This window comes from Prosopis cineraria, unplaced genomic scaffold (assembly GCF_029017545.1).
Source record: "Prosopis cineraria cultivar Desert tree isolate PC_DT_omini unplaced genomic scaffold, ASM2901754v1 PC894, whole genome shotgun sequence".
Classification (NCBI taxonomy): Eukaryota; Viridiplantae; Streptophyta; class Magnoliopsida; order Fabales; family Fabaceae; genus Prosopis; species Prosopis cineraria.
The window spans coordinates 16,210-39,663 of NW_026556219.1; the positions used below are offsets into that span (position 1 = coordinate 16,210).

General features: G+C 36.5%; 2 protein-coding genes and 1 pseudogene across 3 annotated transcripts; all 3 read right to left on the minus strand.

Moving 5' to 3' along the window:
* Positions 1–1,351: 1,351 nt before the first annotated feature.
* On the minus strand, positions 1,352–3,855 carry LOC129298720 (uncharacterized). 2 transcript variants are annotated; one of them, XM_054937135.1, is made up of 3 exons: positions 3,113–3,855; positions 2,671–2,931; positions 1,352–2,125 (listed from the first exon to the last, which is right to left on the minus strand). In XM_054937135.1, the coding sequence occupies exon 3, from the start codon at positions 2,122–2,124 to the stop codon at positions 1,735–1,737; it is 390 nt and encodes a 129-aa protein (XP_054793110.1). In that variant the 5' UTR covers position 2,125; positions 2,671–2,931; positions 3,113–3,855; the 3' UTR covers positions 1,352–1,734. The 2 variants fall into 2 exon arrangements, with proteins under 2 accessions (XP_054793110.1, XP_054793109.1); XM_054937134.1 differs by having other exon boundaries at positions 2,671–3,855.
* Positions 3,856–8,128: 4,273 nt separating this feature from the next.
* On the minus strand, positions 8,129–8,661 carry LOC129298719 (protein SMALL AUXIN UP-REGULATED RNA 16-like). Its single transcript, XM_054937133.1, has one exon. It carries the CDS (start codon positions 8,659–8,661, stop codon positions 8,209–8,211), a length of 453 nt encoding a protein of 150 aa, XP_054793108.1. The 3' UTR covers positions 8,129–8,208.
* An 8,519-nt stretch (positions 8,662–17,180) lies between these two features.
* LOC129298717 (dolichol kinase EVAN-like) lies at positions 17,181–23,032 on the minus strand (annotated as a pseudogene).
* Positions 23,033–23,454: the final 422 nt, after the last annotated feature.

A 23,454-nucleotide genomic window follows, 5' to 3' on the forward strand; every position in this document is an offset into this window, starting at 1 on the left:
CTTAGGATTGTCACTTCATCATGGGAACTTGTCTTTGTATGGCTTAAGTAGATATTTGAGAGGCAGAAAGAAATTTCCCTTAAGGCTAGAAATATAAAGCAGACACAATTATGAAGACGATCCCTACGCAAGACTTTTACTTTTGTTTCTTTAATAAAGAGCACAATTCCTATTTTCATTTCATGACTAGTTTGGTGGATTAAAAAGTCAAACAAATTGAAAAGTCAGGACAAATGTTGATAAGTACCTTTGCTTGATCAGCTCCCATTTGTAGGCGACATTGCTTTCTAAGAGCCATTTGATAGGCAATATCGGAAGGTGAAGATTGAGATTGGACTTTGAGCAATCCCACCTTTCACATGTTTGGTGTGAGTAATTTATTAATACTTAAGATTGATCAATCTTATTTATGTAAGAATAATGAAAACCACCACCCTTAAGTATTGCTCAGTCCTACCAAAATTAATTTTAGGATTGAAACTTTCATGACTAAAATATTCTCTTCAAGAATGCCATAACTGACACGCCTTCTTCTCCTTTACCTTGTTTGCTCGGACTCAAGTGAGGACTTTATCCCTTGCCAACGACGACTTGACCCCTTGTTGGTGAACAAGCGACAAACAACTGGGCATGTTGAAATCTTGTGGAGAATTGACGCAAACGAGAACCCAAAAGGAAACGTTCAAAGCAAAATAACATGCTGAAGTCGGAGCATAAGCTATAGCCCTCGCTGATGAAGTAGAATCCCACCGCATGAACCCTACAAAGACCGCCGCTCTCCTGCTCCTTCAAGCTTGCTTGCTCCTATAGAAATGGAAGGCTTGCTTGTTCTTCCACTAGACACAGAGAGAGATGGAGGAAAGATTGAAATTGCAGTGCAAAAAATGACACTACATGTTTTTTTTTTACCAAGAATCAGCTCGAATGTGAACAACATTATGATTGTTGGTGATGGTGGCGATAAGAAGGGGAAGGACCTAAGAAGAACAGGAAGATGAGGGCTTAGGTTACTTTCCATTTTTAAGTAATTTCAAGAAGGTATTATGGTCTTTTTATAATTTTACAGTTAATTGTAAAATAAAATAAAAATAAGTATTGCTTGCAACTATTATTTCATACCAAACATAATTTTAAAACCTCATTTTCACATCCAATTCTAGTCCTAGTCCCTTTTCCTTCAAATTGAGGCTTGTATGCTAAATGGGGCCTAAATTCCAAGGTTGGGAGGTTACCGAGCAGAAGCGTTTCCAATATCCATTCATTAAAATGAATCGATTCCGTAACTTTAACCAGTAATAAAATTTTGATCAAATTCATCTTATTTCCGGATCAATTTATGAACAGCACAATAAATATAGTAAAACAAGTGGCTGACCACTTGAAGCATATTAGCTTCGTTGCAATGGCATTGCTGTGTTAATTGCACGATACAAGTGCAGCATCTGGAACCCACATAGAATCCAGTAGGTTGCATACAAAACAATCGATTTTGTCATGCATTAATCCAATAAATGAGCATCTAAACGCAATTTGATGCTCCATTGCGTGTTATCCAATAACCATGCCTATTGTTGATTTGCTACAACAGAATGAGGTGAAACTCCTTCCCATGCATTTTTTTGTTTATTGCAAGTGTCTTCTTCCAAGCACAAATACACTGCATACAAAATTTTCAAACGCGTACCTGACATCTTCATTCCTTGAGATACATGGACCAAAACGACCTAGAGAAGGCTAAAGACTCGACCAAGAATTACTTGAATCATCGTTACAATCATCAAGGATGAGTTTAACTCCATAACTTTTCAGAGCATTAACCACGGCCCAGACCTTGGTTTGGCTCTTAAAGCCTTTCTTCTCTATTTCCTTGTTTACATTCACATGGATGCCTCTTCCCTGTCCTTCATTAAGCCCCTCAACCTTGAGCCGCATGGCCAATACCTCTCCAACAACATATGCTGCTTTTGCATTGCAGGTGCGGCGACACTCTAGCGATTCCTTGATGGCATGCTCTGCAGTTGAAGCCGTTGCCACAATCCGTCCATTGTTTCTGTCTATAACATTCGCGGTAACATACTTGATTGATATGAATAATCTCAGCACATACCGCTTCAAAACTGACATCCTTCAAGGATCAAAAGTGCAGAAGAAGTCAAGCACAGAAATTAATTTCAAATAAATGAAAGGAAGGAATTTAAGGACAGGACAGTACAGATATAATCGGCTATTCAACAATCTACGGAAGCTAAATTCTCGTCTCGATTGCTTTATGCTGCCAGGTGAGATGTGCAGCGTGAATGTATAGTTTAAACGCATGAACTTAAACCCACTCAAGAAGAAGAAACCATGTCCACGCTGCACAATTAAAACGTTGAACTTCTACTTCCAAAATTTGTTGAAACAATCAGGCTATCACAACTCACCAGCAGAACATAGGGCATTGGTGAATATCATGTTGTATTTTCCCAAAACTAACATTCCCAATTTTATTGAAGCCGTACAACTAGAACGACACCAAGCTAAAATAGGAAACTAACAGGATATATATATATATATATATATTTTTAAGTGGAGGTTAGGTTTCGTATTTAAACAGATAATCCAACCGATATAACAACAGCTACAGTCAGAAATGAAAAACGATGTGGGAGAATGGGGTCACAAGATTACCTCTCTAGGTGTCGGCTCAGAGGTCGAAATCAGCCAGCTAATGAACGGCGGCCAAGCAGCAGGAAACGATGAGAATTCAGAGTGGGAAGTCTTTTCCGGGAAAAGTGCGTCCGACGTCGAGATGTTGCCTCCGAGAACTTGGAGAAGTGACGAATTAGATCTCGCACTCTAATGAAAAGTGGGTCTTCTCTGATTTCTCTACTCAATTTTAGCTAGGCCTTCCCTTTGATGGCGCGGGACGAGTGTTTCTGGAAGGTGTCCCTGCCGGATTGAGGGTTGGGGAAGACAGGAAGAAAATGCAGTTTTAGATGGGGAAAATAATAAATAAGCGCCTCCAAATATCACAGATAACCATCTCACATAACATCACAAAATTTTGAAATTGAATTTTAGGACAATAGTCCATATTTGCAATTTAAGTTTTTTTTTCTGACTAAAATACCCCTAACGAGCTGGGTCTTCAAGCAGCAGCAGCTTCAACAGTCTCTGCTTTCGCCTGTGTATTCCAAGAACTCAGGTGGTATGGAAGTGAAAAACACCTCCTCTTCAGACCGTGCTCCCACGCCGACATGGCCTGCCGCTGACGCCACATGAGCACCGCAAGTTCAGCTCTCGCTCCAGCAGCGAAAGCCCCAGCCTCGCCGCCACCCGTGCCAATAAGCGTTTCCAGACACTTGAAAAACACCAAAAACCAGAAGAAACCATGTGAAGAAGAAAAGAGGGAAAAGCCGTCCGTGCCTATAACAATAGAGACCCAAGTTCACGCGCCACCGGAGCTAGAGAGTTGCGTCACCCATGAGACGGCAGGCGAGCAGATATGTCGTCATAGTCACCGGCGAAATCTGAGAACTGTAGAAGAAAGCGGAAGAGAACGAGACCGATAAAGAGTAAAGAAGACACAGAGAATCAACACATCACCCACATTACCGTCAAACGCAACCGCTGCCAGCAAATGAAAGACCACGTTGGTGTTCTGAGATCACTCATGCCTCCCTCCCTCACTGTATTCAAAAGGAAATCAATTTTCTCAATAAATCGAACCAAACCAACTTCTTCAATTCCTCTCGTTCAGCTTTTCTCAGGGTAAAAATCCGATCTTCTGTCTCAAAAATGAACGACCACCTCAGGACGCTCAAAGCCAAAGGGGGACCAAGCGTCCATCATTGGAGGTGCGATAGATTTTATGAAGGAATTGGAGTAGCTGCTTCAATCCCTGGAGACGCAGAAGACGATGAAATTGGATTCAATCATCAGGGTAATTCAGTCAAAACAAAAATTTATTAATTGCAAAAAAAAGACCATGATCTTAAAATATAATTTTAAAATTTTGTGACACTAATGGTTGTTTGTAAATATCTATCTTCTAGTAGTGTTTTCTTAATTTTTCTTATGTGAAAAAGTTAAATAATATGTATTTATTTATTTAACATTTGTATAATATTAATAAATTTATGTAATTCAACCCAACAATGCTAAGTTGAAAAGATATTGAGTTTTAAATGGTTTTACTCCATCCAATTTTAATATAAGATAAAATTTAATCTCTAGTAGTGAATGCTGGGCTTTAACGGGACAGCAAGAACATAAAATTGGAGTAGCAGAGATGAGAATGTTACGATGGATGTGCGGACATACATGTAAAGATAAAATTCGAAATGAGCACATACGTGAAAAAGTGAGGGTGGCACCTATTGAGGAAAAAATGGTAGAAAATCGGTTGAGATGGTTTGGGCATGTACAAAGAAGACCAAGGGAGGCACCAGTGAGAAGAGTGGAACATATAACTTTGAGTCCGATTAAGAGAGGTAGAGGAAGGCCTAAGAGAACACTCTTGAAAGTTGTTGAACGTGATCTCTTAATTAATAATATTTCTAAAAGCTTAATAAATGATAGAGCACAATGGCGTCTTGCAATCCATGTAGCCGACCCCACCTAGTGGGATAAAGGCTTGTTGTTGTTGTTGTTGTTGTATAAAATTTAACCAATTTTAGGTTTTTTTTACCAACGTATTGTGAATAATAAAAAAATTATTAAAATACTGCATCATAGAAAATATTTACTCAAATGATATGTCCAAAATATTCAGATCGTGAATAAATTGTCCAGGCCAAGATGGATTTTGTAGTTAGAATTTTTTTAATTCAATAAAAAGTAAAATTAGCTTTTTTATTGGCATAATATTTTATTCTCTATCATTGCTTTCTCTACTTGCTTTGCTTCTCTCGCTCGATTCATTCAAATATGGGATAGATAGTCATTTATATTGTTAATGGTCTTTCGACACTCGAAAAGTTTGATAAAACATATAAATACATGCAATCATATTGAAGATATACAAACAATAGATCCGACGTATTAGTAGTGATATTGGGTATGTAATAAATTTTTTACCTTCTTCTACTAGTGCCATCTTTTTTTAATAAAAAATATTATAATCTAATGTCTTGTTATTTATTTTAGGATGACATAATAGAAGAGTTATACTGACTAATGATTAATTATTGTTCAGAATGTTTTCACTGCATTGATTATCGAGATAGGATTGCTCAATGCAACATTTTATTTGTAATGAGATAACAACAATTTAACATGAACCATCAGCCTGCTCTACTAAAAGTTAAGTTGCCTCATCTACAAATTTCTCGAGATGTTCTATCAAACTCTTCGAGTGTCGGAAGAACATTAATAATAATAAGTGACCATTTATCTCATACTTGAATAAATTTCATGGAAAAAGCAAAGCAAGAAGGAATAATAGAAATTATCACAACTGACAATAAATAAAATGCCACGTTAATTAAAAAAAAAGTTGAAACTGTTCACCAAATGAATAAATTTACTTTTCATTGAATTAAAAAATAATTTTTGATTATAAAATTATTCTTGACTTGAACAATTTTTTCATAATCATGAACTTGTTTTTGGTCTGAACAATTTTTAATGTAATATTTAGGTAAATATCTTTCATAATGCAGTATTTCAATTTTTCTTTTTTCTATTTACGGCATATTAGTAAAAAAACCCCAACTCTATGTTTATTAAAAAATAGTAATTATATTCTTTAAGATTTTAAAACGTATATAATTTTTAACATTTTCTTTACAATAAATAACCATGATAAATTATTGTATTGGAATTCAAACTATAATAAATATATAATGGATAAAATTAAAAAAATTAATTATTCTAATTTTTCCTTGGAGATAAATTTTTAAATTTTGTCTAATATTAAGGATCTAGTGTGTGTATGATTAATTATATGATTTTGGAGTTTATGTTAGTTTTTATACTAATGAATAAAAAAGTAACGAGTAGGTAAAAAAAAAACTCTTATTAAATATTAAAGGAAAATAAAATAAATATCACGCATCTTGATTTTCGTACTATGAAAAGGGAATATTTTCCCCTAATTTAAACGCAACGGAGCCTAAGACAGAGTACCATTGTGATTTTAGACACTCATTGCGAGGAATTAATCGGTGGAAATGGTATTTTTTGTGACGCCGGCCGTGTTTCATGTGCGTGTGTGTGTGTATATACACATACATACATATCAAAGGATATAACAAGCATAATAAAAATATTGTAATAATAAATTGTTTTTCAAATAAATAATTAGACCATGAACCTCATGCTTACATAGAATTCAAGATCAATAATATTGATTGTGGCTTATAACTAATGCAATATAAATAATGTAACTTTATATATATAACTATATGTGTATACGAAGTAATATAAATAATGTAACCATGCATATATTACTTTATAGATAGCACCATTGATATATTGATAGTGATAAATAATAATAAATGCAAGTATGGATCATGGAATTCAAATATAAGGATATTCATGTCCAAGGCTCCAAGTGCATTGGTTTCAGGATATATTCAAAAAAATTATAATAAAAATCAGAGATCTCATCACAAAAGGTTAAATGGTCAACTTTAATTATATGTTTAGAGAAGCGAATAAGTATATAGACTAACTTATTTATCAAGTGTCAAATGAGTATAATGACATTTTGATTTTTGACAACTCTCTATCAGAATGTAGCACTTTTATACATTTTGATTTGACTTAATTTTGCATGATTTTTCGTGACTTTATATTAAAAAAAAAAAATCAACACCCTCTCACGTGGCTACTATGCTGGAAGGTTTGCTAACATGATCTCATTTCTAAATGTAGTTAGGCTGTTTCTTTGCGGGGCCCAATTTTTGGTTTTATTCCGCACAGCAAGGCCCATTAAAAACCCGATAATTATAGCAGGCCGCCTGAACTCCCGTAGGATTATAAGCACACAGAAGGAAGAAATACGAAAATCCGAACCAATAATATGTAAGATAATTTATAACATCCGAAAGATCAAAGTTATTTTTTAATTTCTAAATCCATAATCCAATCTTATTGGAAACTTTGAAGCGTCGATAAGAATGTTATGCATTTACAACTCGCAAGCATAAATATTAATTTTTAGTATTACTCATGAATTAATTTAATTCAATTGTGTCATGTTCTACCCTTACATGAGTAGAACCTTTTATTTTTTTTTTTTTTAAGAACCTGCTCATATGAGAGCAGGAGAGGAAACAACCTGCCCCCCTTTTCTCCGAAGGTTCCTAGGCTTTTATTGCTGTTTACTGCTTTACTCACTGTACAACTCCCTGATGTGGGACTACGTTCCCCACTTGGACAACAAAGCCTTCATTCACAGCGCGAGTGTAGAAGCTTGGAATGTTGAACAACAACTAAAAGAATCCCATGGTTGTGCAGGGAAAACACTCCATTTAGCTAATTATATATGCCATTTCCTATGGATTTAATAAGCCATATTACTTAATTCTTGTAGATTTTAACTCAAGCAATCATCAGTCGTTGGTGTTCTAATCCTTGAAAGAAATGATGGGCTCGTGTAGGTCATAAAATAATTAATATAATCACTCTCCATACGTGTCTATATATCCATCAGATCAGCGCATATCTACTTCCGCTTTCAATTCACAAAGGAACCAAAAACGATATGTATGAATGAAAGTAGTAAATCGCCAGGCATGAAAGACCAAACACTCATGACACTGAAGCTAGCTGATCACGATAAAAGTCAGAGATGTGTGACCAATTTGGAAGTCACGTGCGCGGTGCTTATCTCATCTCATTTAAGTCGTTTGCCCATTTTGTCAAATATGATGTAACTGAGAGTGAGAGTATCATGGGATTACATTCATATATACCGGCCACTTTTTGTTTATGGGTCAGAGATCTAGGACTCTATTGCGTTGGTGTTCGTCCATATTATTGTCATTCTCAGTTAAAAAAAAAAAAAAGTATTTGGCAGCTGGCGGGACAGTGGAATCAGAAGGATATTGAATTTACTCCCGTAGCTAATGATCCAATCTGTTATATATGGATATTGAGTGAGAATAATGACAATGAGATATACTGTCCTCTAATTAATCTTAGGTCTTGGCTAACTCTTCTGAGCAAACTGCATCGATTTCACTCGAGAAAGCAAGGCTGGATTTAACAAATCAGAGATTAATTAGACGGGCAAATCCATTCCTTCATGTTGGTATCATCTGCAGGAGCTTTGAAGCAGGGCTTGACTCCGAGAGTCCCAGGATTTTCTAAGGCTCCCTCTTCTTCAGGCCATGGCTGAGCCAATATGCTCTCAAGTTCACACGGCCTGCAAGGAATGCTTATTGCACCTTCTTGACCAAATCCGTACTCCTGGGTCGCTTGCTCCAACAGCCTCAAAAATGTAGGATGGGTCAAATATCTCAGTGACACCACAAATCTCATCGGTCCCTCCCCATCCTCAGCTATCACTGCAAAATGCCCTTCTTTCACATCTTTTGGGACGTCATAGCAAGAACTTGACGATCTCCTTCCAATAAGCAACAAACCTTTCTGGAGTTTTTCAATTAGAATCCTTAGCTTCACCATCCTACCTATCTTCTTGGTTTTGTTGTTGTTTCTGTGGGTGGCCATGATATAATATAATAGTGGTGGTGTGTGTGTGATTGTTTCCTACACTGAGTTCTACTGCAGGTTATAGTTAGTATTTAGGTTTGTGTATTTATATTAAAGAGTTAGGAGACAGGGATAAGCTAGTGCTGTAGAGAAAAAGCCCCCACCCCTGCGTGTGTGTATACTCATGAGACAGCGCCCAACTTTCGAGCTTTCAATTTACCCATGAGATTCAGGTCCCCGAAAAAAAAAAAATAATAATAATAAATTTACCCATGGGATGTCCTTTTTTGTTTTTTGTTTTTTGCGCTCATGTTCCGAAATTATTAGCCGGAGCCCGGAGACTCTCCCAGCTTGGTGATCATTCCTTCGTACTCCCATTTTACATGCCTCTCCGAAATTGGACTCTGCAGAAATTACAGTTACCATCTTAGATTGTGTGTGTGTGTATCGATGGAGGATATACCAATTGTAGACTGGATCTATTTCAAATATTTTGAGCATTTAATCCAAACATACGCATGTTATAACTTGATGAATACAACCAAATTACCAGGTACTAGTTTATATATCTTATGATTACATCATATTCGCTACAAACTAGTTAATTATTTTTATTTTATCCCCTCTATATATATATATATATGTATGTATGTATATATATTGGCAGGTTTAATTGAGAAACGCAGCATAGGATCCCACTAACTTTCCACAGGTTCAGATTTAATGAGACAAAGACTGCTCCCTCCTGTCCTTGCTGGCACAATATTTCTTAATATAAAACTCCTTGTTCTTGAATTTTCCTCATTTGACACTTCTTAATGAACTAAACCATCTCTTCTAATTACAAGGGCCCACGGTATCCGCTGCTACATCAGACAAATAACGCAAGAGAAGCAGTTCCGTTGGGAAAGTTATAATGATGCACTCCTCTTGCCATCATTATAAATTATTTTTATCAAATTCATTAATATTAATATAAAAAAATGAAAAGTATAAAAAATATAAAATTTTAAATATATTTTTATATAATAAATTTTAAAAGTAACGTCATACTATTTTTTTCTTTTATAAAAAATAATTTTAAAAATATATTTTAAATATTATTTAAAAAGTCACATCATAATTTATAAATAAATTTAAATAAATTTTATAAAATATTTTTTTATAAATGAGATCAAAGAAAATATATTGAGTGTGTTCCTCGCAAATCTGGAGCTAACACCGCCGAGAGCCATGGCCCCGAGGACAAAACGGTCTTCACACGCAAGCCGTGAAAATGTCCTGTCGAACGTTTTCAAGCGCTCGGTGCAATCGCGAGCTGTCTGTTTATTACTTTATTCCGTTGGGTAACGTCAACTTGACGTACATTACGAGAATTGAATTTGGATTTATTTTTACGATCATGAGTTAGCATAAAATAAGTAGGATTCCATATTCCGTGATGAAAATGAATTTTAGTGAAGAGAAAATAAAAGGAAAAAGAAACGGAGGTGGGCAGGACTTTTAGTCGGAGCTTCGCAGCAGTTGTCAATTGCGAGGAAGTAGGGCTGGATGGTTCTAGAACATGGATCTTGTGTCGGTAACAGCCGGGGGCCATGTGTACAGTCCACGCTTCACGCATCACATACATGACAAAATAACAGTAACATCACATATAATGATAAAGGACTTGCAAAATAAAATAGCCAAGCTATTATCTTCATTAATTAACCTGCAGTGCTTCAGCCTCAAAAACAGATAGGAGGACAAAGTTAAAAATGGCATGCACAAATATACACACGCGAGCGCGATTTGACAATACCATGTCATGCCTTCATCCAAAGTGTTAGTGACGTATACGGCTGGTGTTGGATTACATTGCATGCCTCAGGGAGCCAAAACGCTGCCGTCCCTGCCATTGAATTGATGTATCATATCACCTCTCCTTAACTTGGTAATATTTCTGGCATATTCCTAACTTTATTCCCTCATGCTCGTGTCCTTTTTCTTCGATGGACAAAGACAAACAAATAACTTCAAGTCTCGGTGAGGATTTAATTAACTCAATTTTGGAAATATCCAAAATATAGATATTTATATGTGTGTGTTTGTGTGTGTACATATGCTGAGAGTCATTATTAACAATGAAAGATGATAAAAGTGAGATGGAAGTCAAAATGGAAGGATATACAACATCTGTGTTGCTAGCAACATCATGATGCATAATGCAACGAAAAACCATTCATATCCACGAAATTGTTTTGTGGAAAAGAGTTTTGGCAATAAATAAGGGCCTGAACCCGAAAATCAACTAGAACAAAGGTTGTCATGAAGTCTACTTAAAGCACACTGTTTCGTTTTTGGGCTCAAATTTGTTTCCTTCTGTTTAAAGCTCCGTTAAAAATCCAGCAAATACCTGCTGTTAGCAGACGGAACAGCATTCTTAATCGAGACGCGCACCGTCCCAAAAAGCAATTCTTTCTTCTTTTTGCCCACAGACATATTCATATATAGTTGATCGATTCAGTGAGTCTCTGAAGCTAACCAGCTTGAAAGTTACGGAGACGTGACCAAATTTGGGAGGCACACGCGGCTCTTATCTCGTTTTGGGTCTTTGCCTTCTTTCCCCCCTCAATATGATGTGTTCTCTCTGTTTTTATATATAATTAGGTATATTTTAATAAACTTATTAACCACTTTAATAAAGTTTTTTAATCCTATAAGAAATTATATAATAAGTAGTGCTTCTTCAAAATTATTGTTTTGCTTATAAAAAAAAAAGGAAGCATATGAAAGTTTTTCATTTTCTTCAGGCAGGTGAGAAATGACTTAATTATGATGATGTTCGACCCTATTAATGATCAATTTTAAGTTTAAGGCTTCATTTGGGGAGAAAGGGGAAAAAAATGCTAAGGAAAAGATTTTCAAAAATAGTCAAAGTTTTTCTTCCAGTATTCTCTTCTTTCTATTTTTTACCTTGTCGATCCAAACCGGTAAACATATTTGGTAGCCGGAACAATGGGAGAATAAAAAGAACAAAGGATGGAGGAGATTCCCATGTTTGAATTGAAGTAATTAAAAAGGGAAACAAAAACTCAAACTAGAAGATTGATAAGTGACATGATTAGACGTCATCAGCTTCCTGTGCGGGTGTCGTAGATGACGCTATGTATATGGGATAGCAAACATTAAAGGGGTCAGAATGAGATCGCGGCGCCTTCAATAATATATGCGCTAGTAATTAAGCCACCTTCTAGTTGGCGCGTTGGCTGTCGACGCAATGAATAACTCCTTCCAATCATGTCTCTCTTATTAATGCGAGACTCGCCCTCTCGCCCAACTTATGCTCATATGATCTTATTTAGAAATGATTTTAACATATTTTATTAATATTAAGAAATGTTTTAAAATTTATTAATTATGTTTTAAAGTTTAGTAAGTTTTTAATTTTATCTTTATTAAATATATATTTTTTAATAATATATATTCTCTCTCCAGCAATGAAGGATAAAAAAAAATTTATAATAAAAATTTAATGACATGACTTATAAATAAGATAAAAAAATTTTTTTTTTCTAACTTATAAATAAGATATCAAACATTTTTACACCTAACTTGGAATGTTTCTCAACGTTTGTTAACATGCAAGACTTGTCCATACATGCATATGGGCCAACAATATCGGATGACAAAAAGTGATGACCATGTAAGTGTATTGTTTCACAGATAAACAGATAGATCCAGTTGCGGGAAAACAATATACAACTCTCTCAGGCAACTCTTAGAATCAGTAGAAAATTATTTACAACTCGTTGGAAAACAAGGGACACGTAAGTAAGGCTATGCTCACCTCCAGCCCTTCATCTAAGTTCAGGTTTTCATCTTTAGTATTCACCCAATTAAATGTATAACAATTGTACGCTGGCCATTGTCTTGTGTAACACTAGCCTTCAATGCAGCATGCTTGCCGGAATCCTCATGCTATATCACTGCTCGGTATGGGGCAAACCAGGCAGGTTGACCCCATGTTCATCGGCCTGCGCATATGAACCATGCCTATCCTATCATAAATGATTTTGGAGGGAGCGACTCAACCATTTTTGCCTTTAATTTCCTACCAATTTTTAATTATTTTGCTGTTACAAATATAACTTTAAATGGGCCAAAAAGTGCTGTCACGTTGGATAAAGAACAGCAAAGCTCACTTCTCTTCATCTCACTCCCAAGTCTGATATAACTTGGTTAATGCGGACTAATTAATATACTAATCAATGATCATATAATATCTAGATATTTTTAAACAACATCAAATCCTTGAAACTTGATGATTCTAACAACTGCGCATCCCTTATTTCTTATCTTTTCTATCATGTTGACGGGATCACCCGGGCAGGGCTAGCTTTGTTGCCAAGATAGACTAATTCAAGATTTTACTCTCATAACTAATTAATCATTTTATTGATATTGAACGAGACTGATAATGAGATATACAGCGTCTCAAATTAATCTTATCTAACCCCTTAAGTAAACTGCATCGGTTACAGTGTCTCATATATATGTTGGCCACGCCTTGCTACCGGATGGATTTCACTCGAGAAATTAAAACTGGATTAAACAAAAGATTAATTAATTAGACTGGCAAAACCGTTTCTTCGAGTTGGTATCATCTGCAGGAGCTTTGAAGCATGGCTTGACGAGAGTTCCGGACTTGCAGCTAACTCCAGAATTTTCAGCGTCTTCTTCTTCTTCATGCCATGGCTCAGACAATATGCTCTCAAGCTCACTGGGCCTGCAAGGAATGCAAATTGCACCTTCTTGATCAAACCCGTACTCTTCGGCCGCTTGCTCCAGCAGCCTCAAGAACGTAGGGTGCAGTAAGATCTGACCATATCATGATCTGCCGTTAGATCCTTAAACAAATGGATTTAAAGGGAAGGTACTTGTACTTTTTCCTAGCTAATGGGATATGGATTTGTAATGGTGGTCTCCAGATCTGTCTCCTGGCCTCTCTAATTAAGTAAAACACGAAGTAGGAAGTAGGCATTTTTTACGTTAACGTGGAGAAGATAAGAGCTTTAATTCAGGAGATGAACAGGACGCGGTTATAATTCAAGAGGCATCAATCTTCGGGGATTTTCTTTCACGTTGTACTGGTGGCTTCATTAATTTCACCATGGAAGACTCATTGATCGTGAGGCATGCTTATATATATCTATACGTATATAATACAAAATTAACGGATCATTTTATTTATTCTATCAATCTCTGCATTCTCGATCGCCATGGTTGCAATAACTTCAACCACGGAATTCTTATCCATTGGTGATACGTTTATGACTTTATCTCTCCTTTCAGCACATGATCCTCTTCTTCACGATCACGAATGCTCCGTCCATGTGCCCTTGTACTGCAAATTCGTTCCCTATTAATGCCATTGTTTTCTAGGGTTGTTGTATAAAAAATACTTGAGCTTTTGAAAGGGAAAGAAATACATAATATCCCCTTATGTGGAAGATAACTGGAATATCCTATGCTGCACTTCTCAAACCTACCATCCCATCCATGTTTACAGAGATATATAGAGGGGATATGATAAATATAACCAAGTCATAAGTAGTTTGTACAGAATCGTCTGATATTATCATAAGATAACATGGCTGGTAATTTGCTTATTAATCAAGTAACAACATGTATATTTGGATTAAATTTTTCAATAAATAGATCCAATCTACAAATATGTTGGATAATGAGAGATACATATACATTAGACTCTGATCTATATTTCTTTTAGGACACGTGCCAATGAAAGGAATTTAATTAGCATGTTGCCTGCAGTGGTGCAGTAGAAGCAATAATGGGGAGCTATATATATGTATATATATTATGGATCTTGAGAACCAAAAAATATGTTTGTTTACCAGCAATCGATAGTTTATTTAAGCACAGGAAAAACGAGATGCATGGACTATGATCTAAGTAGTGGTCAGTGGGTCCAAACATGATATATCAGTGGACACATCACGCGAAATCTGATATTTCTTCTGAGCTTTAATGGGTCCTGAACATATATGATTTTCATGGTGGAGGACAGTAGAGAGAGGGACCAAGATGCTATATGCAGTCTCCTTCACTCACGTAAAAGCAGGCAGGCATGAGCTAATTAACTACGGCAACGCAGACATAATAAAACGAACAAAAGGAAAGGCTTTGAGACCGCATTATGTAATTTGAAGGGGAAGTGCAACGACGTTGCTATAGAACTATAGCTATACAGCTCGTAGCTGTCTAGAAAATGGTGAAACATAGCGTTGAGTATTTTATATTTCATCCTTGAAATCCAATTGAAAGCAGCAGCTACCGAGAATGCTTCTTCTTAACTTGTTCATAGTCTTCTTCAATTCATTCTGCAATAGATATATAGTACTCATCAGGAAAGTTTTGCAGGTAACGTCATTATTGGTAACGCAGTTGCAGATTTACACGAGGATGAAGACTATATATTCATGATCAATTGCATGTTAAGGGTTCAAGTTAAAGTATCTGCTCAAAAGACCTGCAAGCAACAGATGAAATGGTTAGAATAATGGTGTACGTGTGGATGTGAAAAAATTGAGTAGTATCATATTGACTATTGAGCATGTTCCTGGAAATCTACGGATGACGATCGGCCGAAAATTATGACCCCGATCGAGGACAAAATGGCATTTACACGTAAGCTACGTACGACCACCTATCAGAAGTTTACAAGCGCACGGTGCAATTGCGAGCAGTTTTTTCTGTTTGAGTAACTTCAATAATTGACGTATTAGAAGAATTGAGTTAGCTGTGTATACTGTATAGCATATTCCTCCAGAGAAAAATAATAATGAAATATAAAAGACTAATTTAAGTTCAACCGAGTGAAAGGGAGATGAGGTGAGAAATTTTGTTAGCGAGGAGAGTATATGGCTCAACATCAGAAGATGACAAATTAACCGTAACTTTACGTATGATGAGTTTTCCTTTTGGGAGAACCGGAGAAACACAGGTGCATGCGGATGTCTTGTTCACTCAAACCTTAAAATTGACAACCAAAATTACAGATCTTCATTTGGATTGTTGGTTGCCACCTGGATTTTCATCCCTAAGAAATTGATATCTTTTTATTTGCCATCCAAGGGGTGCCACCTGGAAACACAGAAGCACTCCAATTGTCATCTTAATCGATCCATGAGTTGAAAGAATACCGTAACACGTACTCGAAACCAACAAAAATAGCCGGACGCGTGCAGAGAGATGTCCGCGGGTTCGACTTGACAAGACTATGTAATGTCCCATCCAAGTGTTGGTCATGTGTGGGGAAGCAAAACGCTTCCGGCCCGACCCCATTTAATTGCTTCTCTTTCATACCCAATTTGGAAATAGTGGACTCAACCCAATCACAATTATTAATTTATTATTAATGTATCAGCCCTCCTTAACTTATTTATATTTCGGTTTCTTCATGTCATGTATTGCCCATTCTTCAATTTGTTTCGAAAAAAATGATCAAGAGGAAGTAACTTTGTGGACAAAATAACGAGTTCAAGTCTTGACAAGTTTATAAAAATTTTGGACATCCATCCAAAACACAGTGGATGTATTTGCTTATGGAGATGGAAGTGCGATACAATTCACGCGCTGTTTGTACGGAAATTGATGTGACTCGGATTTGTTGACTGGCACAAATTTCTCTTCATATATTTCTATATTCTGCATATTAAGACATCAATTGCGCATCTGCAACACATGGGGCTTAAAAATCACTCACATTGTAAGTTAACTTGATCCGACTGGTCACCTCACCTATGTCTTTTTTTTTTTAATCTTTTTTTCCTGCAAGGGTACTTTAATATTTTTTGAGAAAATAGGCATCATAAATTTCTTTTTTCCCTTGCAGGATAAAAAATTTAATTTAGAGCAGTTTTCTTTCTTTCCTTCTTTTTTATTTTCCGACCCCCACAAGCTTTTGGAGCTGTTTTGAACTACACGCTACTTCATATAACTCTAACTATGCCCTATTGTTTAGTTGTTTTGAAATTGATGTGCAAGAAAGGCAAACTCGTATATCATTTTTGGGGGGCTTTCAAATGCAGAGTGAGAAATTAAAACTTCGCTAATCGCCAATCATCCTCTGCTTCTAGATAACACTCGCTATAATGGACAGATAAATTTGTCTGAAATATCTACATACATCAAGGAGTTATGCAGCGTAAATTCTGACTTTCTGGTCCAAATTCATGTCAGACCTAGTTGACATATGCCCAAAAATGAAAAAAACACTTCTAAACTTCCAAGGGCAAACGTCTTTATTGTGCAATCTTTATACATTCACGCATAATAGACATATTTTCTCAAACAATTCAGAGTTTAAAATATTAGTTACAATGTTTGAGGTATTAAAAAAATGCATTATCGATGGGTTGTTAATTCTATAGAATTTATCGTAAATACCTAGTATAGCTTGTAAATCCTTTTCGAGTCTCATTATAAATCTACATTATTTTTTTTAATTAAAAAAATCATGCTAACGGAGGACATAACGGGAAGAACATGAAGTGGATCCGATCCAAGCCTCATTAAAATCGTTATTCCCTGACAAATAAGAGGCTGTCATGAAACAGCCATGTTAGTGTAACATCGCGACATTTTGCAACCACATCCCATCCTGACACTTCCACGACTGATTGTACAGGACTAGGAATGAATGCATGAAAAAATAGTGGTTTTAAACAAGCACTACCAGGAAGTCATCAGGGCCATAAAAAATGGAAGATATACAAAATTCTTTCAGATCAAGTGAGCTAACTAGATGTTCAACCGCTTTCCACTTTCTAGTCCTCTCTTCCCCAAGCCACATATGATCCCATTTCTTTTTTTCTTTTTTTAAAAAATGACTGCATGGTCCAAGCCTACGGTATGCAAAAAACTATCCATGTCACTTCTATAAGATAAAACCCTAATTGTTTTAGATCATCCTAAACTGTAAAGTATTATATGGTTGTACCGCAATTCTGTTAGCATTCTCTATCAGTACCTCTACATTAGTTGATATATATATATATATATATCTACAGAAAGAATGTAAGCAGAGAAAGCTCGTCATGAGAAATCATGAAGAACTCTGCTGGATTCCATCGCCGCTCATCCGAGGCAACTTTATTTTGGGGAAGAATGAACTGCATCTACAAACAGAGAAGACTATAGAAGAAAAGTGGTATGAATGCGTTGTCAAGTTGTGCAGTGTGGGCCTCCAACAAACCACTTACGGTCACAGCTATTAGTAGAGAGAACCAATGCTGCAAACAGTCAGTAATGAAGACATCAGCTAGAAATAGAGTGAGCTATGAAAACATTCCGTGTTATCTTAGAAAATCCGAGTTAGCCAAAAAGCTTCAGCAAATCAACAACGAGTATGCATACAAGTGGAACATGCGCTACAAGGAAGGAACAGGTATTACCACCGACCCACACACACACACACACACACAGAGACCTGGGTGAGAATATATCCAGTTGACGCTAAGAGTGGAAGGAGCAATGAGCAAGCAGCCAGGACAGATGTGATACCAGCAGCCGTACCTTCAATGGTTTTCTCTGGCAAATTGGAAAAAGATTCACGTCATACACACAGGAAATTTCTGGTACAAATCGCTATTCATTACTAAGGAAATACTTACTGCCAGTCTTACTCCACCTTAAAACACCATACTTGTGCCCAACCATTGATGCCTAAACATCATAAAGAATCATGGGTTCACGATCAACAATCAATTGGAATTAATGCAGCAGCAACATGATGATTTACTTCAACCTTACTCAAGTACTTGTGTAATCTTAACATTTATCCCTAGACTAGCGTGAATGAGGAATCAAACAATGCAAAGATAGCAACTTTAGCCAAACAGCAGAAAATAGCGAGTTTACCATCGTATCACCAATTCCCAAACTCAATATTCCTGCAAAAGGGGCTAGAGGTCGATCATTGTACCCAGAAGACATCCAAATAGGAAGTGCACATCCCAATAAGAGTGAGAAATGGCTGAAAAAAGGACATCAAATCATGTAATGGCAGTGCTTGGAAGTTGGAACTCTTATGCATAAAACAATATGCCTTATCGATCTGCAAGGGAAAGAGGTATATGATACCTGACAATAAGAAGATCAGAGTCACGATGATCAGTGAATGCATTCATAAATTGATGCACTAATTGCCCCAATGGCCAAATTCTCCACACCTGAGTCAAACAATATTTACGCAAGGGCAAACAATAAATATGCAAGCACAAATGCAAAACCAATTAGCCTTCTTTGAAACATTTGGCAGAACTAAGTTCCTTTTCATAGGTAACATTGTTACAATACTAGAACCTTTGCATTTGGGAATGGAAAAGTAGAGTAAGTTCTAAGGTAGAAATCGAGATTTTCAATCTAACATACACAAAATGTTTTCTGTAATTGCATCAGTCAATATCTGAGGAAGATATAATATTGCATTTCTTTCTAGCATCATGAGTCAAGACTTAAGAGTGTGTTCATTTATCAACATGGCAACACCCCATTCCTAAGCTACAAACACCAAAATCATCATAGTTGTTTAGCCAAAAAGTTTAAATAAAGTTTCTAGAAATCCAAACCAAAAGTCTGATGATAATTTAATATTTATTTTACGAAACAGTATTCCTCCCATATAGTAAAAATTCCTCCACCAATTCAATGATCATCCAGTTTTAAGAGCATGAGTGGTCATCATAGCAGTGCTGAAACCTTCTAGCTTTCTTCGTCTGGATTCACACCACATACTGACACTTGTTCGTAATCAATTGCAAACAATGAGCACCAACTCTATGACAAATATGAAATCATTATGCTACCTTGTATGTGAGTTAGATGCTTACCCGAATAATTTCTAATGTCAAAAAAACCGCCAAAGCTGCACCAAAAGCTAGATTAAGAAACTTTGGCTGAAAGCAAAAGAGCAGCAAGTAAATTGAGAATTATCTGACGGACAGAAAAAAATACACTACTAATCATAATACTTAAAACCCAAAGAAACAAACAAGCATCACTAAATCACCTGAAAGATAAGAGCAGGCAAAAACATCAAGACAGCCAACAGATGGTAGTATTTCCGCAAAAGAATCCTCTCAATCTTACTGCTTTTTGAGATGTTATAGAATCGCAAAACAGAAAAACAGATGACGCACACCCAATAGAGACATAATGACAATCTTTTGACCGGCTCTGAGAATACAAAAGAAAGCACCCTGCAAAAGATATTGCAAGAATAAGAATTATTAATATGACAATATAGATGAAAAAGATGATGATAAACACAATAACAGATGCCTGTGAGAATTGAAATTGAGACTGCCTTCCTAATTTCCATATTAACCAGTTGGAAGAGATTTCTTTTTGTACAACATAACTCTGAAGGACAAGACTACTGCAAATTTTCCCAAGTTATAGACCTAGTTGGATTAGGCCTAACTATTTGCTACTACTATTTTATCTCCATAAAAATACAAGCTGCTTGTCCCAATAAAAAATATCACACAACTTTTGCCATTTTAGTTACGCTTTAAACTTTTATACAAGATTGAAAGTCCATGTAAGTGATATCTCATAATAGAAATAGTGGCTAATATCTGCTAAAATGCCATGTAATCTCACATTTGGATTGTCAGCATGACAAATTCAATATACTTGTTTAACATGCAACTGATAAGAGATATACTTCCTAACTCCTAACACCCCACAATTACCACCACAGGTTCACAATGCCACTTAACATATCATATGACAACCAAAAAAACAAGTAATCAAAAAGAAAAGTGCCAATGAACCAGATATTGATTTCACACCAAAAAATGGGATGCATATGAAACTCCTGAACAAACTGCATCCATGATGGTACAATCACAATCATGACAAATCCAAGGGAAGCAAAAAATACAAGAGATCTTCCAATCTCCTTGTATCTTGCTTCAGCAGAAGCAGCTTTGATAGACCACTCCCATATTTGGATAATATATTTGAAAGCTAATGGATACAGCAGAAGGCCAAGCAGCAATCCCTGAAAGAAGAGTAACAACCTTAATTGATCTAGACATAACATTAATCATCAAATTCATTAGTTAAGAACCCAGACCTGAATAAAAGTGCCAATCTCACTTCGACTAATTCCATATTTCATAGGATGCAACTCTGATGACATCAAAAGTCCAGATAGCTGAATACAAAAAAATGTAATCATCAGAAATTAAATACATATTCATCTAATTCGTTTAAAATCAATATAGTTTCCTACAAAAACGCTAACCTTTGCCATGGTACGCAATAACATGTCACCAAAATAGAGAACAATACCTGAAGTCACCAGAAGGGCTTCCCCTAGGAACAGAAGAAAAACAACAAAATATCCCTCGATTATCTAGTGGTGGTAATAGAACTTTTATACATAATTTTTCTAAAAAAAATGAACAAGCTAATGCTACTACGCTTGAATCAGATTTGGTAAAAAGAAAGCTTTGCTCATCATGTTTATCTCCCAAAAAGCAAAAAAAAAAATTGCTCATCTTCCCCTGTTAAGGGACACCTGTATGCTATAAAGTTTAATTGGATAGTTCACACTTTTACTACCCCAAATATATTACTGCTTGGAAAAGAAATACCTCCCATCAAATTCAAGAAAAAATCATGAATTATAAAAAGAGCTCAATAGAAAGTATATTGCTTCCGCTTCTGACAATAATATAACTTAGAGTCAAAATACCAATTAGAATTCATATTTGAAACATTTAAGCATACCAATGGAAGCACAGGATGGAAAAGTTCTGAGAAAATGCTGAATTAACCTCACTGCTGCCAATCCATGACAAACGAACCAGGACAGTTTTAGTGCTGGGTGCAGGTCTGTATGGAAGAGTAAGTGAGAGTTTAGTGGAATGAATATTTCTTATCTGGACTAAAATAAGAAAATGGCAATGGATATCTAACTAATAGGACTATCTTCTGAAGCAATGCACAAATCTGAACTTTTGCTTTTCAACAAATTAGACTCTATCAAAAGGTCCAGCATGGATTTCAATTCAAAAAAATCACCACCTTGATATGTTGCAGCAAGGGACACAGAGCAGACCGCAGCTTGTAAGAACATGAAGCATAAGCTGAACTTTAAAACCCAATCATTCCGTGAAAATGGTGCGTGCCGCAGACTCAGGCTGAGGAATATCAGTACACTCAAGCTGCTAGCAGATGTGGCCCAGTATTGCAATGTCAGATACTGAAGCTCTATATAAGGGGAAAAAAAGGAATGTTTGTATTTACGTTGTCAAAATCAAAACCCACATAATGGGAAATTGAGAATTCACTGGATTGGCGCTGGTAGTATCAAGAGAATTAGAGGGCAATCCAGTCACAACAGAGGTCATTAAACATGCACAGACCATAAAATTTAGTAAACTTTTAATAATATTGAATATTGAATTTGAAGAGGGCATTTTTTTTTTTTAATTTGGTAATAATTTCGACAGGGCATCGCTGAACCGAGCAGCTGATTCCCCCGAATCACGTATCATTGAATCCACTTAAGGCATGAATTCGGAAAGTGATTAAATATATTAGCAGGGAAGCTAATACCTTCAAATTTAACTTCACCAAACGACAATCCTCTTGATAGCTGTATCATCTTTGAAAGAATGACCGCCGGCGGAGTGAGCGCCCCAAGCAATATGCCGGATGAGGCACCGGGCCTGAAATAAAACCAAATTTAGTCTTAACGCTAAGCAACCATGACTAAAAAAATTAAATTAAGAGGGAGAGTGACAAGAGAGACAGTAGAATGGATGAATGGGAAGGAAATTGAGGAAGAGGGGAAACCGGTGCATACCTGGTGGGGAAAAGGGAGGGAGAATTGGGAGTCTCAAAGCGGATCTCGAGGAAGAGGGAGGCAAGAGTGAGGAAAGAGAGAGCAAGAGCGTGGGAAAGAAGAGAGAAGGGAGCAGAGGACGAGAGAGACGAAGAAGATGATGACGGCTCTCTCTCCGGTGAAGAAGGACGACGTCGTAAAAGAAGCCACGGTCCCCATCTGAAGGATGAGAACTCGGGAGGACAAGGATCTCCAACAGGAAGGAAGGGGGAAGGGTTTACGCGGGAAGAGATGAGACAATTAATCGCATGACGCCCATCCCAGCTTGGAGACAAAATGAGAAATATTGGAGAATCTTGCAAAGATTATTGCTGATGAGAGATTAGTCCGATGAGATCGTGAGATAGATCGCGGAGGGTGAAACAGAATATGCCAATACCGTGGATTTCACTGGGGCGATCCTGCCCTTCATTTGGACCAGCCATGACTGGGTCGCCCAAACCTACCTCACCCTTTCGTCAAACCCCATAACCTCCTGCCGTCCACTTTATGGGCCATCTGCACACTTCGCGTGTACTTCTTCTTTCCTTTTTTTTTTTTTGCTATTAAGTTTTTAAAATGTAGATTTTGTAAATCACATGAGCATTGACGAAGAAACGTGTCTGGTGGCAGTTATTAGTTTCAAATTAACCCTGCTAAAAAACTCTAAATTAGCTGTAGTTTTCCGTCGATTTGTCAATTGTTGTGGCGCCGGTTTCAAAACCAGTGCCTTTGTTGCATGTCCGATCGAGACCTATTGATGGTTGTCACTGCATGACTTAAACAAGAACCATGCATATATATAATTCCAGACTATTAATGGCGATCACTTAATATGGATTCAACCGGGATTTGCAGACTGTATGTTGTTCTTATGCACTTGTTGATTGGTAAATCTTTCCCTA

Coding starts and splice junctions, on each gene's coding strand:
- LOC129298720 (XM_054937135.1), bottom strand. CDS start 2,124: ATGTCAGTTTTGAAGCGGTATGTGCTGAGATTATTCATATCAATCAAG.
- LOC129298719 (XM_054937133.1), bottom strand. CDS start 8,661: ATGGCCACCCACAGAAACAACAACAAAACCAAGAAGATAGGTAGGATG.